The following is a 20,194-nucleotide window of genomic DNA, read 5'->3' as shown; positions in this document are numbered from 1 at the left end:
CTTAAATTATTAAAGAGCAAATAGATTTGAGGTCTAGATGCTTGCAAATCTAATTTGTCTTGCGGAGTAAGGATGAAAAGGCATCTTGAGTTTGAAATAGCTCCAGTCAACGTAGCTCTTTCTTTAATGTATCTGAAGATGAATAGATGGCAGGCATTTAAAATGTAATATACAAGGAGAGTGCATGCAATATAACTAATATGAATTGCAGGAGGAAAAGGAGCATTTTAATGACAGGTTTGTCCCTAAAATATCTGCAGTCTTTAGTTGTAATCACTGAGTGAAAAATGAAAAGGATACACATCTCAACCAATACTGAAACAAGTTACATTACTTAGTCTGGTCTGAGGTCCTTCTTTCATTCAGTCCTGTTACTATAAAAAAGGTTCTGCTGAAAGCAGATTATTCTGCTGAAAGCTAATGGCCAAATCCAAAACTTAGTGTAATATCTGTCCTGCCTCAGTGAGAATGAGGGATTCTTGTCTTTGCTGTGGTATTAGGCAGGTGTGTTTGGTTTCATGCCTTGCAAGAGCAGAAGTTTACATTACTCTGCTTTTTTTTTTTTTTTTTTTTTCCAATACTCCAATTCTCAAACAGTATTTACTGTAGATTGACTGTAAATTACTAGCTAGAGGAGTCAACACTCTCTCTTCAGAGTAGCTTGAAATCCTACTTCTAAGCAACTGTGTTTTGTTCCAGAAAATTAAATGCTAAAATCATGTCAAATGTTGATTTGGAAGAGAAAAAACATGACTGTAGCAACTGATTAGTTTTTAAGCTTAGATATTCTGTGGTTAGTTTTAACAGATAGTTCTCATAAGATCATGGAAAGGTTGCCATGTATTGACCTTCATTTACTACTCAGCATGAAATTAATCAGCTAATGAAAATCTTTCTGTTAGATACGTAGGCTTCATTTTACAGAGCTGCAGAATGTACAGACGTTGGTCTCCAAGTGGACCCTGAAGGCAACTGTTTGTCTCCATGGCTGTACCTAATTTTACTTATACACAGATAGATTTCTGCATGGGGTTCAGTTTCAGATTAAAACATCTAAAATTAGGTGTCCACTTGCAGATTTCTGCATGTGAGATGAATATTACTACAGTCAGTGGAGAGCTAGTCTGTAACGGCAGCAGACCTTAAAGACTCAACCAGCCAGAAGGTACCTTTTTGGGGGTCAACTGAACAGCTTTCTAGGCTCTACTGACTTTAATGGGAGTTTACAGATGTGTAGACGTCTTCATGAAGACACTTAAGGTTACTATTAAACCCAATGTCCACCCCAACGAAGGTCTAATTTAAGCACAATAAGAGGTAGTAAGAATTCTGTTCACTGGGCATTTTTTGTGAGCGTAGGAAGTGCAGTGTCTCCTGCTGGAGATATTAAGTCTTAAAAACATAGTGAATAGGGCTTGTTCTGTTTAACAAACAAACACAACCACACAAACAAAAAAGTAGTAAAAGGGCCAAGAGAATTGGTGATAATCAGGTACCTTTTCCTTCAGAAGGGGAATAGGCACGGTTGTGCTTATATATGACTAGGCTTAATGAGCCCTGTTTGGTCCAGACTGACCCACGGAGGCCCAGCGCAAGCATCCTGGTACTTTGGGCATAATGATGCGTCTACCTGCAGATGGTGGAGTGGGGACAACAGGTCAGCAGGCTGTGTGGCTGTTTCCTCATAAAGGAGCATACCCTACCCAGAGATTGCTGGGTTTTATGAATTAGGGACTTGAAATATCATAAATGGTATAAATAAAGTAAATGTAGCTGACATGCAAAAATGTGGACGCATTGTCGCTTTAACATCGGTTACTTGTACTGACTTGCTTATTCAGATTCGAGACTCCAGGAGACAAGTAATGATTAAGAATCACTGGTCCCCAGTGAAGCAATAAACTCGCAAGCAAGTCCTCTTTAGAGACATGGACTTCCCAATTCACAAATCTGAAAGCACTGACTCAGACTTTTCTAGCAACTGCAAGGGTATAATGATTTCACTGTTTGCATATACAGCAGAAATCACTATTTCTTTGTTCCTGCTTGAATGTCCACCGCACCTTTACAGTGGAGAAGAATGGACTGTTCCCTCTAGGTCCCAGTACAGTGAAGCATACAAGTACAGACTGAATTGCTTTGCCGAATGCAGAAACGCTTAAAAACATGGTTATCACTAAGATGTGTTAAAAGTGCTTTGCTGAGTGAAAATAACATCCATCAAAAAGTGCTTCGTTCTTGCTCAGGAACAGTCAATATGCCACCAAAATTTTCAAAGACTGTAATTTACTCTGTGTGCTTTTATAAATAGTTATAATGTCAACAGTTAAGAAAATACTGTTCCCTGTCTCTTTGTAATTTATTTATTCATTTTTATCTTATTATTTCATTTTATTTAGAGAAGATAAACAGGTTAGAAGATGGATTCTATAGCTTAACAGTTATTTCTGTGAACAAAATAATACTTAATTCTGTGCTATAGCACTAATCAAGAAAGCTTTTTCTGTACAAGAGAGTTTTTCAAGTTCAAGAGAGAAAGTGTTCTGTGCATTTGCTGTATGAAGAGCTGTGGCGTGTATGGATAACTTTATTTTTGCAAAGCAAAATGCACATATCTGAAAGCATGAATCTATTCCATAAATTCATATACGTGAATACCAAAATGACATTTTCTTCCAGTGTCCTTTGCTTTTTAGAGGTACATATCCTTTTTCATAAGTACTGGTATTCTATATTATGGTCTTAGAATGAATCAACTCCCCAAGTCTTAAAATAACCCAGATGTTTGTTTGTTTGTTTTCTTTCCTTTCTGCACTCTTAGTGTTTATCAAATAGTTGTTGAAGAGGAACGCCCACGGAGGACCAAAAAGACAACTGAGATCCTGAAGTGCTATCCAGTGCCCATTCATTTCCAGAATGCCTCACTTTTGAATTCCCAGTACTACTTTGCTGCAGAGTTTCCAGCCAATGGTTTACAAGCGGCTCAGCCTTTTACTATTGGTGATAACAAAACCTACAGTGGTTTCTGGAACACTCCTCTTCTTCCTCATAAGAGCTACAGCATCTATTTTCAAGCTGCTAGCAGAGCCAATGGGGTAAGCCTTATTGCAGGTGTGGTTTTATACACTACGTAAGTGAAAATAGATGATTGGTGCCAACTAGCAAGGTGCCCAGTGTAATTGCTAATGAGAAAATAAAGTAACTGTGAAATTTAGCACACCAAATTTTAAAACTGACAGTTCTCCTGACACGGTATTGCTTAATGATTAAAGGTTACGGGAAGGAGGAGGGGAAAACAGCACATTTTTGTCAATAGTGAGCAGGCAAAGCAGTGTGTTATCATTCTGTCATTATCTAAAAGCTGTCCAATGAACCTGGTTGATCAGCTTTTTTTTCTTTCCATTTTCTTTTTGTTTTCTTGCTTTAAAGAGAAGAGTATTGTGATTCCTTTCGTTAAGTTTAAGCCAAACTTGATTGTGGGTTTTAGCACATCTGTCTTGGCCTGTCCAACCCCATTACATTAGCTTATAACGTGTTCAGCTCCCATTTTCTCATTTGGTTGCCCTGACTGAATTAGAGTTTTATTTTTTTTTTACCCTTTCTGCAAACAGTAAAAGAAAAATAAGTAGATGGAACTGAAATGAAAAGTTTTTAAAAAGGCCTTCACAGATCATGTTTCATCAGGCTAATTCTTCCTGGAATTGTTTTTCATTTCCTGCACAGACCTACCCAGAGCCCTTCAGTTCTTGATAAGTTTTGGCTGTCTGTGCTGACAGCCTGGAAATGTTTTCTGCCAGAAACCATAATGGTCCCTCTTTCACAGTGCACTGACAGTGCAGAAATGTGAAACACCATTGATTATTTTTTCTTTCTAAAATTGTCTAGCACGATGCTTAGAACTATACTTATCTGTAAGAAAAAGAAAAATCTCCCAAGGTCATTAAGTTGCCAAAGGAAAAAGCTGAACGCTTGTCTGTGCTTTTGAGAATCTTTCGTGTATTTTCTACTTTCAGAGGAACGTTAACTGAAATGTTTATGTAACATCCTCAAGCAGTATTTGTCCATACTATGAAAGCACATTGAAGTTGCTTAATAACCAGTTAAATATGTAATGAGGAACATAAAATAAACACTTCCCTCACATTTTATCAATACTTTCAAGAACAGAATCATGGATGAATTTCTGTGCTTAGAAACACAAGATGTGACCTTTTTCCTCTTTATTTGACACAGGAAACCAAAATCGACTGCGTCAGGGTAGCCACAAAAGGTATGTTCATATTATGTCATGTATTCTGTATTCTGGTCTGTTGACCTTTCCTTCACATGGTCTTTGCAAGCTTCCAGAAATGTTTCTATTGCTAAAAGGCATCACTAAACCTATCCCAGAATTTTAAAGGATTCATTTGCATCTCTAGCTGAGATCTAGGAAGTTTGTTTGTTTGTTTATTCTTAATAATAAATGTGTTGCTAGTTTTTAGTTGTTTACTTGAACATGTATTTTTTAAATATATTCTGTGGGTTTTTATATGATCTCACAATAAACAGTTTGGAAATTTTTATATATAACAGACTTGTAAAATTGCCAATTACGGCGTGCATACTAGCTGCATATTCATTAGTAGTGAAAATGTTTTTTCACCCCTTACTCATAAGCAATTATCTTATCTTTATTGCTTGATAAAAGAAAAATGGAGAAATCATGTTCTTCATTTTCATGGTACAGAACAGCTCTGTTTATTGGAATGTCAGCACATCATGCTACCATTTATGAGACAAGTTGGTATAATTGAGGCAGTGCCAGCTAGAAGGTTGATCCCCAAACAGGAAAGATAAACATATTGCTGATACATTCAACTCTGAATACTAGGAACTTGTCTGTGATTATCTTTGTAGTCTCATCTTTTTAGCACCTCTAGCTGGTGCCAGCATCAAGGCATGAAAAAGAAGTGCTGGAATAATATGGTTGTGTGGAGATTGTAGCAGAGGAACAGGAAAGGAATTACTGCTGAGTAGGAACAGATAATGCTGCCATGCAGTTTGGGCACCTGGTAAGAGTATGACACCAAAAAAAAATCATTCCTGTGCCAGTATTGCTTTTGGGAAATCATGTGTGTCCCCTAGTTACTGTCCTTAATATAACTGGTTCCTCCATGATTCCCTTGACATGCAGACATAACGATTCTTCCACCTACACTGTATCTAAATATGATGGATGAGGATTTCTTTACTTAAAGTAACGGAAATGTTAGCATGAAGTTGCCCCTGTTGAATGGCTGGATCTTCCCCAATGTGACAATGCACTTTTTGTGTCTCTTGCTATTTTTTTCAAAAACAAAAGGAGTAGTTTCATTTCTAATTTACTAACTGACTGCTTATTAAAACATAGCCAGCTTTCAAATATCTTCACTAACCTAATAAAACATAAAAGCGATTAATTTCAGGTTAAAATGGAATCCTGTGTTGTTTTCTGGGAGTTTCAGTGTTACCAGGAATGGATTACATTACCTCACAAACTGTGATAAGTGATTAGGGAATGGGTTTTAGATTATTTGAAGATTAGTATTCCTAATCACTAATGGATGTTCAGCTATTTCAATTACTTGACTGGCTGAAAAGTCTTACTCTCTCATTTAAGAAGTGAGGGTAACTTCATGAATTGGAATAGCTTCCATAGCAACAAGGTAACACGTTTGGCAATGGAGATGTGAGAAACGCAGCTTTTATTTCAAACAAATCCCCGTACTTTTTTTCTCTGAAAGCCTGTTTCAGAATTTTTCATAATACCTTTTTGAAACCTGTAAAATAATGCAAGTGGTTGTTGTGAGAACGTTGAAGTCAGAAGTGTCCTCAAAGGCATTTATAGCTCCTGGTGCTAAACTTTCCGGGTGGGCTCCTGTAAAGCACTTATCATCATGCTTATAAACCAAATGTCTCTTATATTTTTAAAATATATATATATATATGTTTAAATAAAATGTAGGCTGTGACATATTGTAATACAATATTAATCATACCTATTTGCACAGGGTTTTTTTCCCTGTGGATCCCACAGAGAAAAGCAGACTTCTGTCCCCTCTGTGGACTTACCACTCATGGAATAGAAAAAGTAGCAAAAATGCTTACTGGTCCGAAGTCACCACATCTGCTGTAGTGTCCCGTTCTCAGCCCCCTTCTGTCCACATTCACTCACCACCACCTTTTTAGAGATCATATAAAAATCCTGATTCCAATAATTGTGATTGTAATTTAGCATCAGAATATTGGGTTTTGTTTTCCTCCGGCTTCTGCTAAAGTCAGAGGGAACCTTTGCCACTGACTTTGTTTGGAGAAGCATCTGACAGCATATTCTGATGATGCAGAGCCTTGTGTTCTTAGTTTTCTATAGAGAAAGCCTTCTAGGACCTCTGTGAGTATTTGGTGTATATACAAATGTGGAGACTGCAGGGTTTCCACTCCCATTATTTTTGACAAGATAATTAAACAAACAAACAAACAAAAATCAGGAAGAGATTTTCATACCAGTGGTAATAAAGGTTGTCGTATTTTGCTTGAAATATGGCTTTCATATACCTACTCTTTCTTCAAGCTAAATGATTGTAAAATCTCAGCAGACAAAGTTGAAAACATTCCAAAACCCCTTCAAGTTTATTGCTATCAACTTTGTGGTGTTTTGTGATTTATATTAAGACTATATTTCCTGATATGACTTACAACACTGTCTGGATAGAGACATCTTGGTTATCTCCTAGGATTTCAGTTCTCAAGAGGGAGACATTATTGTTCTAATTTTGCAATATTGGAAGGCTTTCATTAATTATGAGAGAGAAAAGGATATTATAATATTTTAAATCCAATAGCAACAGTACTCTAGCAGCTACTATCAACACTGCATTTCAGTGTTGCAGAGGGATATTTCAAAATATTATGCAGCAGCAGTTTTGAGTTTAATTGTCTGCAGATGGTAGATGATCTATTTTCCTCACTCGTTGCCACATTTCTAATAGCACCCAGGCTGTTCTATGTAAATTAGTGATCTTTCATATAATTTTCTCCTTAATTTTCCAATATTTTTTCTTTGCATCATTCTCCAGCTGCATCATGTTGGATCTGACCTTTTAATTTTTTTTTATATTTCTTAATATATATGTATCATAGTGTGCTTAACCATTTAGAGACAACCATAGAACTGCTGGCAAACAAAGAAATCTAGTACTTTATCACTGTGAGCCATGCTAATAGTTATATGTACCAGTCAGGGATTGTTAGAGAAAATTCAGAATACTCGAGGCACACAGACAATTCGGGTTTTTCAGCTTTTTCTTGTCTTAGTGGTAAAACATGAACACATGTAAAACTTGGACCTCAAACAGTTGCATGCACACCTAACTCAAAGCATGATGACTGTCAGTGGTTCTTCTGTGTAAGATGAATGTTAAGTACATGGTTAGTGTGTGCATTTTTAGAATAAAGACCTAAACAGGTAGAACAGAAATGGATGAATCTAAGCTAGCTCAAGAACATCTTACATGAAAATTACCTTAACAAGAAATATAGGAAAAATATATGAGAAAATAAGGAAAAAAAAAAAAAAAAAAAAGAGAGAGAGAAATTATTAAAAATTACACAGAGAAGTTAAGATTAGAAAAATCTGAATAGGCAGTTAATTTTCACTTAGAAAGCCCAGTGCTGCAACTAGCAAAGCCAGACAGTTTCCAGTTTCCTCAAACATGTTATATGTAAATAATATGCTTTGAGTCCTCTTCCTGTAAGTCACATACAAAAGCTCATTAATTTGCAAAATAACCAAACTAACAGCAACTGAGGATGAAAAGGAACTTGTGGGTGTTTTTTTTTTCTTTTCCTTTTTTGTTTATAAGAAGTTCAGACAATAAACTATTGACCAAGATTCTTCTTGCTGGCCTAGCTTCAGTCTGGCTTTTTTTTCCCTCATGCATGCTGACCTGGAAATCTTCCTTTGCCTTAGCTGCGATAATCGTGACTCAGCTTACAACACCATACATTCGCATCGCCCCTGCTGCAGGCGACGACCAACTAACAGGTCAGATGTTCAAGTATAGACAAGTTATCATGCCCATTTTTGTCTCATTTTCCTTGGCTCCTTTTTCCTGATGATTTCTTCATTCTCTGCTCATAAATAGTTCTCTGTGTTAAAAAGTTTCTTTTTGTTTGGAATTTTTTTCTTCAGCTCAATTAAATAAAATTGTGTGCTCGGCACCAAGACATACACACACATCCCTGTATGTACAACTCCGCTGCATGTTTCCATTGTGTGTGTGATCTGTGGAATGTTCCTTCAAGCCTGATTTTGTGAAGAGATCTAGCCTTGCTCCATCCATAAATTCAATCACAGTTTGAATATAGACATATATCTGTGTGCCTGTTTATTTTTTTTCTATGTTATCAGATCAAGACACAAGAATATCTAAAGCATTTATTTTAGGTTCATGAGTTGCATGTGTAAGCTAGGATAAAGATATTGTATTAATTATTTTTTCTGCAGTGTGTTGGGAAGGTCATATTTTCTGGCAGCATTTCAATATGCATAAAATTAAAAAAAAAAAAAGTAAAACAGACTCCCTCATAATTATGTCATACATGCATTCTAAGCTTAAAGCAAAATAACCTGCAATGTAAGACATAAAAACGAACAAATCTGTAAGGTTTTTAAGTCTAATTGTCTAAGTAAACTTAGTACACAAGTGAGACAATTACTGTGGGCTCAGTGTGGCTTGAAGGCCAGTTCTGAATATATAAAAATCTTTATGAACCTGGGGAAATAATTCATTTTGTTGGCAAATAAACACACGTGCAAAGCTTTTCTGGGATTTTCAAGCCTTTTTATTTTCAAACAGAAGCAAAGAGCACTAAAATAATCTCTAAGGTCTAAGGTGAGTTTAATGGAATATGTAGGAGGGGAAGTTAGACCTAGTCCATCAGCATTTAGCATATGATAAAATCATTGCCCTTTTCAAGAATACTGGTATAGTTACTTGGGGAGCATGTAAATATTGCTACTGGGGCATCTGAGGGACAAGACGAGTTCAGATCCTTAGTTATTTGGATACTGCAATAGTCAACAAGAGACAGGTAAATGATTTGGCCCAAGAAAAGAGGATTAGTGGCATGCTTACTGTAACTTAATGCTGTGATATGGGTTATAGTAACTAACCCAAGTTGCTATGTCAATCAGGACAAAATTGTTGCATGTTTAATAGTATTATGTAATAACATATGAACTAACCAGAATGGGATATGTTGATTATGGTAGGAGGTACTAGCCTGTTCTTGTTGGTGCTCTGTCAGAAGCTCTGTCCACGTACATATTTATAGCTCATTTTTTTCACTTGCAAAGACAAGTAGAGCTTTGAAGAGGCAAATAGCATCCCTTATGTATCCTTGAACTTCAGCAAGTTTTGTTCATCACAGGATTAAAATAAGCTTACAGGTTTTTACATATGGAGGATTAAATATTTTTCTTCTCTATCTTCTTCCCTTTTTTCTTTTTTTTTTTTTTTTTTAATGCAAAATTGAGTATCAACAGGGACCCCCAGAAACAGACCTGTTCCACAAGAGGAGATTGTCTATGGTAGTTAAAAAATGAGAGAACAGATGTAACAGCTAGCATAGAACATCTAGCAAAGTATTTGCTTTGTCACTGGTGGTTCATAGCATTGGCAGTTTGGTTGTCTGTCAGGTCTGTGACTTCTTTATTTTTAAATAAATGTATTTTAAAATAAATGTATCTATTATACCAGAGACTAATTTTGTATAGTGAAAGATAAAGTATCAAACAATAGCAGCAAAGAGCATTCAGAGCTGTCTGTTAAATGTATTTAAAAGACCATGTGATGAAAAGGGAAGCTTCATCCTCCTCGGTTTCTGTAACTTTAATAGGGAGTGAAGAAACCTTTCACCCAGCACATGTGGTTGTTCCCATGACAATTCATGCTTTTCTACAGAGACATACCAGGCAGGGACCCCTCATTCAAACTTTCCAAGTTAAGGATAGTAATGGTATCTGCAATGTGCTGGAGGAACCCAAAGATTTTCTTAAAGGAGATTCACACATGCTGGAGAGGGAACAGGGAATGATGCACATCCTCCCAACATGTTTCTCCTACAGACTCCCAGACTGTGGAAAAGATCTATGTGTAAAATGACTTCTTTATATGGAAATCATAGGACTATTGCCAACTGCAGTTACTGCAAGGCTTACAGCTGTAACTGTTAAATAACATTACAGAGCATTTTCTGTTTAATGCCTTTTCCTCGCCTCTTCACCCAGCACCAAAGTTTGGGATCAAGAAATTGCTTTTGTCTTTTAGCATTTGAGGAGATATGTAATTGGTGGTGGAGAGGGCAGGAGAGGGATTTTCTTTCTTTTTTTTTCTCTTTTTTCTGGTGGGAAGTTGATGTTTCTTGCATAATGAAAATTTAAAATCTTGGCTGCATTCCTGAATATTGTTACTGTTTTTGAAAGATCTCCCTTTTCAGAAAATCATGGTAATACAGCTTAGCTTTCAAGCCAACTCACATGCACTTCCTCTGTCATCTACTTACCCTGGCCCTTACTGATGCAATTTATAAACAATGCATTATTAGTTCCAATTTGTCCTTCCTTTCTCCCTCCTTTACATATCAAAGTAAGATGACTTCCAGCTACAGGATCACCTGCTATTTGTCCTAAATATCTTGACAGCATCTCCTTGATTCAGTACTCCGTTGGAGGCTGTAGCAAGGGGAAGCTTTTAGCATCTGTTGGCCAAAAGAAAAGACTATGAAGACTACAGGAAGCATAACAGGCCTTGCAATACAGTCTCCAAGTTTAAATAAACAAACACAATTTTACTCTATGGTTAAAAGTATTTAGAGGATTAACAAAGAAGTTGTCACTTATAAGAGACCGTATGATCTTGACTTTAAAATTGAATCATAAATCTATGGTTCTGAGAAAGCTGAAAGCATCTGCATTTTGCTTCACTATTTTCTAAGAGACATTTCATGTAATAGTTTTAAATTGTCCATATTTGGTATTCACTTGGCCCTCATCTATTTTGTTCTGTCTGCATTCTGATAAAATAGCATGCTTGGAATTGTGATTAGGATGTTCATTCTTTCAGGCATTTTCTTAATTGTTGAAATATGTCTGAACTACTTATATTTAAATTAAAGTATTTCCATTTGTGATTTACTGGAGCAGCCACCACTTTGCTAGATATTATTAAGACTGATTTCCATAGAACGCCCTTTTTACTACCCATTGTTAATTACACATGCAGCTGGAAGCGGGAGCTCTGTGCTATACAGTCTTCATAGATAAAATTCTTGGTACAAATCAGATACAAAATATGTCAGAAATTTTGTAGAATGACCAATACTTCAGAATTTTAAAGATTTTTTTAAATGATACTGACAATCTTAAAGCTTATATGAATTTTACCCTGCATACCTTAAAGTCTAAATGAGCAGCATTTTTTATAACCACGTTAAAAGCAGTCATAAAATAATTCTAATTGGTTTCTCCTCCTTTACAAAGTTAGCTGCATAATAAAATACACAGATTTCTTCAGATATGAATTCAATATGTGAGATGTATTGCTGTAGTCTGGGTCAGATTTTGTTATCAGCCATTCCAGTGTAAAATTGAAAAACATCAACTGAAATCATTGATTGATTAAATTTCAGCCTCATTTTTTTTCCCTCCAGATTTATTACTCTGTGTCTCATCATAAGTGAAAACAGTTTGTTTATTAACACAAAAACAACATCATGTATTTGAGAAGGACCATTTTTCCATTTATCTAGTTTGTTGGATAGAACTGGGTTAATTACTTGATCGGTATTTGTGGCTTCTCCTTTACAATGTAATTTGAGGTATAGCAGCATGGGCATGGGCTGGACAGACATTCACATTCATTTTTCTCCATCCTGAACCATGTAGCCCTGACTTAGATGTATTTGGACATATGGAAACTGGAAGTGCTGCTGTGGGTAATTGAGAATCCAAGATTTCCTAGCTGACACTGCAGTGCTGTTTGTAATAACAAAGCTACGTGTAGACATTTCTTCAGACTGAATACACAGTTTTAGGACCTTATTCTTCTCTTGATACTTCTGATCATAATTTATATCAGTGGGAGTTGTGCATTGTTATTGAAGGGAGAGCAAACACCAGTATGGTGTAATGCCAAAGCCATATTACAATGCCATTGCATGGCTGAGTGACAAGGAAAGCAAGGAGATATGGATCCGACTCTTCAAAGTGAAACTCCAGGCCTGTTATTACCTTGTAGCCCCAGCGTTTGTTGTACCAGTTGTTCAAGGATCCTGATCCTCCTGCTCAGCTGGGCAGAATGTAAAGCAAGAGGAAATCTTCCCACTTTCTGCAGCAATGGCTGAATGCATTTCAATGTGCCAGAGTGTCACTTGTGATTTATTGCCCATTTTTGTTCTTTTATGTGTTATATTTGTCATTTTTGCAATGACAGTTTCATCTATAAAACAGTATAGTTACAAGAAAATGTTAAGAGGATACAGCAGTGGCATGGGAGCTAGTGTTTCCTTCTCTCCCTTTTTTTTTTTTTTTTTTTTTTTTTTCCCCTAGTACATTACAGAGTCAAATGTCAGGTTTTCTGTTTTTAAGACAGTGCAGCCAAAGCAGCTCAGATTTTAAATGTAAGTACATTTTCCATAGAGCAGATGAGGAAGAGCTGAAGTTAAACAGTTACACAGAGGGTCTAAAAATAATTCTGATAACTATTCACAAATGCTGAAACAACATATAATACAGTCCCTTTCCAGCTGCAGACAGTAGAGAGCCTGAGCTGATTAGAAGTCAGTTACTGATGTGATTCTATTAGTGGTATTAAGTACTCCTGTTCATATTTTGCAGTAATAAGGATTCCTACAAGGTTTTCTGAAAATTAGCTGACAGCCTTAGTTTTGAATGTGTTCGAATCATTACAGAAAAAAACAAAGGCTCTAATTGAGGATTCAGGTCCTCCTCCCAATCAGCTCTGGTTGCTCCGAACAGGTTGGACTGGGGATGGTGGGATCTTTGCAGCTCTCCTGTGTTAATAGGAGAGCAGAGAAGATAAATTGCAGAGGGCCAGGGCAGCAGCTCTGCTCAGGCCATTGATGCTAATGGTTGGCAAAGGAGGTATGAATTAATCAGCTTCCCTGGTACCGCATGGTCAGAGCCAATGGTGTTACAAAGATGGGATGTGAACAGCTGGAGAGGATTCCTTGACCTAGAAGGAAGTATTAATCACTTGTTATCCTTTAGGAAGGACTAAATAGCCTAAATAGTTACTTTCTGCACTGTAAAGACTGGAGTTTGTCTTTTATTCAGAAGAATTAAAAAGCTGAGTGCCACTGAGTTAATAGTCATTGTAGTACCTGTGTTACATCCCTCAGGTACACAACTAACTGATTAGGAAATGTGAGTGTCCCAATCCACAGCTGAAAGAACACAATGCCACGTGTCCATATCAAGCATCTCTTTAGTGAAGAGATTGATGCAAAATTTAATTTCAGACACTGAAGACAAGTCAGTTCAATTCATCCTAACTCAAAAAATAATCTATTTGCTCAGCAATGTGTGATCTTCATATGAGAATATCTTTGAGGCTGTCTGAAGTTGGATGGGGTAAAACCCAATCATAGAAGTAACAATATGAATAAACTGACAATGATAAACTCTTAAGAAATGTAAGAAATTTCTGCCATCTCTGCAGTACCAGTCAGTATCGTATCTAATCCAAAATAGTTCAACGTCAGCAATCGGCAGAGAAGAAGGAAATACAAAACAAAACAAAAATATTAGTAATTTAGAACATGCTTGTATGCAGTGTGGTGTGCTATTACATTTCTGTATAAAGAAATGATGCCTCTGATTTTTGCATTCAAAGCAGAACATGTTTTGCATGTACCACAATGAAAAATTAAGGAGAGACAAGGGAAGAGAGAGAAACTCAGAGATATAATTAGTAACTGAAAAAACCTGTGAATTTCAATGTTTCCCATCTGTAGTTATTGACTGTATTCATAAAATGCTAGGCAATTAGAATTTTAATTTGAAAGAAAATGTGGGACCTGTTTGGGGTAAAATAACCTGTAGTTCTCGGGTACTGCAAATCTGGTGTTGGTATCTCTGGAGAGTTATCAAACATGTAATGCAGTATTACATGGATTATATCCGTGTTAATGTACAGACTAACATTACAGTATATTATGATCAGAGTAGTGTTCAAGGTGGAGAGTAATACTGAAAGCTTTAATCAAAAGACAGAATATACTACGTTGGGCAAAATAACATTTCAGCAATTCACTCACTTTTAAGATTCCTTGAAATAACTGAAATTTCAGTAAATGCCTAAGCTGCATTTGTCTGCTTAGAGTAATATCTCAACACTGCAAGCCATGACTATAGTTACTGTTGGGATTTCAAGTTACTTTTCCAGACTTTATATTGAAAATGTCCTTTTCTGCAGTAATGAGAATTTGACTGCAAGAGCAAATGATTTTAGAGATGTGTGAGAGGCATTCTAATATATTTATGCACTTTCAAGCCTTTATTTTTCAAAAACTTTGAAATTTAATGTCCTTCTGCTCATCTGGTTTTCTGTTATTGCTGACCACTGGGAAGTTTTTGTATAAATAGAAAACACCTGTACAAATTAAAGCTGAGTCATAGTTTTGCAGAAAAATGGATGGGAGTTGCTGTCTCACGTGGTTTTAAGGTGAGATCAGGAGAAATACAGTAGTTTTAGGTTCTGTTTCATCTTTTGAGTTCACATCAGAAACACAAACAGAGGGGAAACAGGAAAAAATGTTAATCGTTATTGGTCAGAACCAAACATTAAACCTTTTTGAAGCAAAACACGTTTTCCAGTGTGCTGCTATTGAATTAGGCAGCTTATGTGTATAACTGTGTTGATAATTAAAAGTGATATGGGAAGGACTGAAGAGAAAAAATGACTATTTAAGGCATTCTTAATCAAATATGACAGTTGGACATTTTTCTGTAACTCCTAAACCCTACAGGAAATACATGAAAAATGAAATGTAAATCAGTGACAAGCATTCATACAAGGCCTAGTCTATTCTTGTCCATGAACTAGGATCTTGTTTTGTCTAACACTGCTTCAGTTTGGACAGCTTTTTATTGGCAATACTGTAAATGCTTTTCAAATCCGAACAGAAATTATACTGTATTGGTACAAAGACAGGTTTAGAACTCCATGGAATTATTTCTCCTTTCTTATTCTGATTCTCCTTTCCCATTCCTCTAACCTACCTTCCTGTCCCCCAGAAAAGTGTTGAATCTGGAATTTTTTTTTAAATTTTTTTTCTTTTGTCTTGCTTCTTATAAATGTATAGCAAATATATTTTTATATTGCATGTATGTATTTTTGCCACACATGCATCATCACATATATAATTTCATATATCTTTAAGTAGAATGAGCAATGTTATGATTTCCTCCAAGAAAACAGGTAGGTTGTGAATAACAATAAGTAAATTCTGTTACTGAAGGATTTCTGAAGAGCACGTCATTAAAGAGTAAGCAGATAGTAAAGACGTCTAGTTTCTTCTTTACATAGTAGTCAGATAGATCTTTTCAGGTCAGGAGGATTTACCTTTTTTATTATTTTTTTTTCCAGTGAGAGACAGGGTCTGTCTTTGAAATATGTTTCCGTGACCCCTCCCTTTGTTGACATACAGATACATCTGTGATGTACACCATTGTGGCTGCTTCTTTGGCCACGGAATATGAGTACTTACAAAAATGTAACCAGATTATTTTCCAAGTGAAATACGGGCAGGGGAGTAGGGCTGGGGAGTGCTCTTTAGGGATATTTTTAAGTTTAAGGTTGCAAAGAACACTTCTAGTTTTTCCTTAGAAAATTACTTTGTTCCAAGAACAAGATACACCATGTCTGTATCTTCTGTATTGATTATTAATTTCTGGGTGTGGTGTTGCTGTTGAGTGTGCCTTAAACAGCTCTTAATGATCTCAGTGCTATTCAGGTGCGAGGAGTTTGAACTTCTTTCTTCCATTTTGAGTGAGAGCTTCCAACAGTTAGGATGACCAGCAGAGAGGAAGTTTTTTATGAATTTTAATTACTTACATTTTCTGTGATTAAGAAAAAAGGGGAAAAAGAGCTAGTAGCGAGTTTTGTTTTGTCTGGTTTCCTGAAGAAAATAAGCTGTTTATAAAGGCTTGCTTACTTGTTTTCTTGCAAGTCCTTTTTTTAAAAACACAGACTCGGGAAAAATCCACCATAAGAAACCTAGGTTAAAATCCCATTAAAAAAAATACTGTGGTGAGACCAAAAGATGTGTATCAAGCTAGGAGCTTTACTTGTTTTAGGCATGTTTTGTAAAGAATGTTATTATTCCTGACAACCAGAAACACAGATGTTTTTTTTTTTAAAAAAAAAAAGTCTTTTTGCTCACATGCACCAACATGAATCATCCACCAGTGAGAAATACTGTTCATTCGATAGTCAGTTAAATGAGTCATATTCATCAGTGAAGTAGTTCTTTGCATTTCTTTTCATGCAATTCTTTGTTGCTCATATTTACATTTCTGTAAAGAATATCACAAACAAAATTAATAATTCATAATTATTGTTACATAGTGGAGCCTTATTTTGATAGTCCCTTCTGTGCATAGATCTTTTAACAAGACAGATTTTTCCCGCATTTAAAAAACACCAAATAAACAATACACCAAATCAGCATGGTTGTCTCATGGAAGTACAGAAATCTTTTTAAGGAAAGAAGATCTCTGCACAGCAATATGTATTGTACTGATGATCATAAATTACAGATAAGATACTCTCCTGCTAAATTATGAGTGCTGTTTTCCCTGTTTCTCAGACATTCAGGAAAATAGATATAGTGAGAGCTAACACATCATAGCAAGGAGAACCAGGATACATCAATTTCAACGCTTAAATGGCTTCAGCGTTCAGCAAGACAGAAAGAAACCATAATCCCTGCCCCATGGAAAAAGCAGTTTATATATAAGCATTTCCAAAAGAAGCCAGGAAAATAAAGAGAAAATACTGTAAAAAGAGAAGTGAAGCAGACCTTACTTGAGGCATTTACGAAACTAATATGTTTGAGGCATAGAGTAGAAAGAGAATACTGAAAAAAAATATATGATCAAAACCACCTTCTGTCACAAATTATACCCTGCCCAACAACACCTCATAACTTCCACCATATGGACAAAGAAGCAATACGGTTTCAAAGGAGAAGTAGGGCCACTGATTGGAAAGCTAACAATGACGAAGGGGAGGGAGAACTTCCCCCTTAGCTGGAGTTCTACCAGGAGCAATAAAACAAAGACTTTCGTTAGCAGAATACATGCTGGCTAGCAGATGAGGACTGAATGCCAGTCACTTACAGTATAACTACTCTAGCCAGGGTGGTAATTCATTTCATCTAGAAATGTGTATGTGTTTTGGGTCTTCTCCAAGAGAGTCACAAATGCTGGCATCCGGAATGAACTTGAAGCTCAAATCAAAAGCATGTTATGCTGGCTTATCTTTCCATAGCACTGGTAATGCTGCTGTAGACTTAAAAATCAGGACACAGTTGTCTGCAGTCATGGACGTGGGAGGGTAGAAACGCTGAGGAAATTCTTCTGGAGAACACTGGACATTTCCCACAACTGTACCATGTCAGGTGTATTTTGCAGCCTGTGATAGAGAATAGGAACTAATGTTGATCATTTCACATTTATAAATGTTTATAAGAAGGACCTGTGTCTCTGGAGCACCCTTTTTCATACCAGTAGCACAGACATATTTGTGTACTTTATTGTTTTGTCATATATCATTGTATCCCAGCCCTTTACTCTTGGCGTCTCCTTGTCTGCTTTCTCTGCCTTTATGTTTATGAACCGTTATGTTCCTTCATTTCTTAGAAACCCCTAACCAATATAATCCTAAAAAATGTTATTCTGTCTCTCAGATCATCTTAAAGATCTGTTTCTACTGTTACATTTACTGGAAATGATGAGTGATGCTAGCTAAGTAGCAGAAAGGATCAAAGGGTTTATTTATTACATTTTCTTATGACTATTTGCCTCCCTCTCCCACCTGTAATCGCTACAGCTGCATATTTCAGCCTCTGTCAGCTAGATAGTATGTTTTTGGTGGCAAAGATTGCTTAGCTGTGTGCTTGCACTGTTCTTAATACAGTCAGGCTCCCGGTTTGATACAGAGCTTCTAGGCCCTACTATCATCCAAATAATAGAGAGCAATAAGGATATTAACCGTTGCAATCACTCCTGTAATTTTTGTCAACCATGGATAGTGTGGGCAGAGTCTTTAAAGCCAAGTTCTCTGATCTTTTCAGTCTCTCACTTTGTGCAAAGGACCACGGGACACTTGTGATGGTTGTTCCAAGGAAGCATCGCGCTTCTGTGACTACATTCTACCTTGGAGCATTTTGCATGACTTCAGCCACCTAATCACAGTGTATCTGGGTATACACAGGGGTATAATGTTTCATTTCCTGACCCACTCTGTGAAATAATTTAGAAGTAGGTGCTGAGATGTGATAAGAGTTGAATTGCACTGCCTGCATAATAATTTGATTGCATGCCTCAAAAGAATCTGAAGTCCTGTAGGTGTGATCATTTACTTTGGTCTAGAGAGAAGCAGTTGGGCACATAACAGTTTCTGTGTAGTAGAGATCGATAGATACCAAAAAGAATAGGCTGCTTACTAAGAAAACAAGCTAGTCTTCAATTTCAGTGGAAACAGGGACAATCTGGCCCAACTCTATGCTTACTTTAAAGCCTTTTAAAGTTACCCATTACATCAGTCACTGGGAAACCTATAAATGAAATTCGGATGGAAAGGCTCGCAAGAGACTTATCAAGCAACTACCTTCTGAGAGCTTAAAGCTCCAGAAAGGAAATAAAAAGGGCAGCGACTGTGGTCAGCCTTGAGTGGGAGAAATGAAACGAGACCAATCTAGTTAATTAAAGGAAGGGGTTATTTGTTGCTCAAATAGGAGGGTATATGTCTGGATTTTTTAAGAATCACTTTAGACAAAACAATCTGTATCTCGTTTTGGTAGTGACTACTTTTATCTTATTCCTTTGTTTGTAAACATAGCTAGCAGCTCCTAGACTATTGAGCCAGGGTTATTTTAATGGTAATTCTTTTCTATACAATGGCCAGTCAGTTGGTCATCTCTAAATACAGTTTTTGGAAGGAACTAATAAACATTGAAAAACAAGTCCAAACTTTGTTAATATACAAAGAGAGAAAGAGAGGTTTTGTTCAGTTTGGTAGAGCTCTGTTTCTGTTACAGAAAATTTTCATTGATTTTGAAAAATAAAGCTTACATGTAAGTTAAAAGAATTATATTTTGCTTTGCTGTTTCAGTCAGTGAGTAGTTTTAGCTTCCATTCTAATGAATAATGGTTTTGCTCAAAGTTTTCTATCCCTGAACTACCTACAGAGACTATTGTTTGTGAAGTTTTGGATTTGATTAATAACATGGCACTCATGCCTTCTGAGCAAAAAACTAAATAGAAGTTTTCCACTGAAGGAAATGGCAGAGCCATTTCCCCAAAAGCACAAATTATTCCTATAATACTAATACCAGACCTGTGTACCTTAAGTAAGAACTCGAAATTTTTAAAAGAGAAAGATTTATTTTTTTTTACCAAGTGTTTTAGCACATGGTACAGAAGTAGAAATTTCACTGCATGTAGAAATTCACAATTCACTATACAGCAGATACTAAATATTAATAGCTAGAACATAATTCACTTCTCAGTCCAAAGAGGAGGTAGGATGCCAAAATGTGGCTTAGCAGTCACTAAACTTCAGAAAAGGAGAGTTCAATATGAAGAAAAAAGCTAGTAGAATAGGTCTGAATATCAAAAATAAGTGAAATAAAATATTTAGGTGTTTTGTGATACTACTTAAAAATGTAATCATTGCAAGATACTAAACAAAAGGGGACCCATGAGAGAAAGTCATAAATCAGGCCAGTTGAATAAATTTTTTTTCCAAGTTAAGGAAAAATTCACGTTTTAAATGCTACTGTAGGGCAGACCACAAAGAATGAGGAATAAATAAGGAAAAATAAAATTGGAAAGTCTGAGATTAACTAAGGGTAAATATCTAAGGGT

General features: G+C 36.2%; 1 protein-coding gene across 5 annotated transcripts in view; it reads left to right on the top strand.

The window, feature by feature from the left end:
* PTPRM (protein tyrosine phosphatase receptor type M) overlaps positions 1-20,194 on the top strand; it is a 462,170-nt gene that overhangs the window by 279,730 nt on the left and 162,246 nt on the right. For 3 of the 5 annotated variants that reach the window (XM_082753667.1, XM_082753664.1, XM_082753663.1), the window contains exons 12-14: positions 2,822-3,095; positions 4,234-4,270; positions 7,988-8,062. In XM_082753667.1, coding sequence (XP_082609793.1) covers positions 2,822-3,095; positions 4,234-4,270; positions 7,988-8,062 — 386 coding nt within the window. The remainder of the gene's footprint in view (positions 1-2,821; positions 3,096-4,233; positions 4,271-7,987; positions 8,063-20,194) is intronic. The other 2 variants (XM_082753666.1, XM_082753665.1) reach the window with 1 other exon arrangement.

Source organism: Aythya marila (genome assembly GCF_965140915.1).
Source record: "Aythya marila genome assembly, chromosome: 2".
In the NCBI taxonomy this organism is placed as follows: domain Eukaryota; kingdom Metazoa; phylum Chordata; class Aves; order Anseriformes; family Anatidae; genus Aythya; species Aythya marila.
This window is presented reverse-complemented; position numbering and strand designations above follow the sequence as displayed.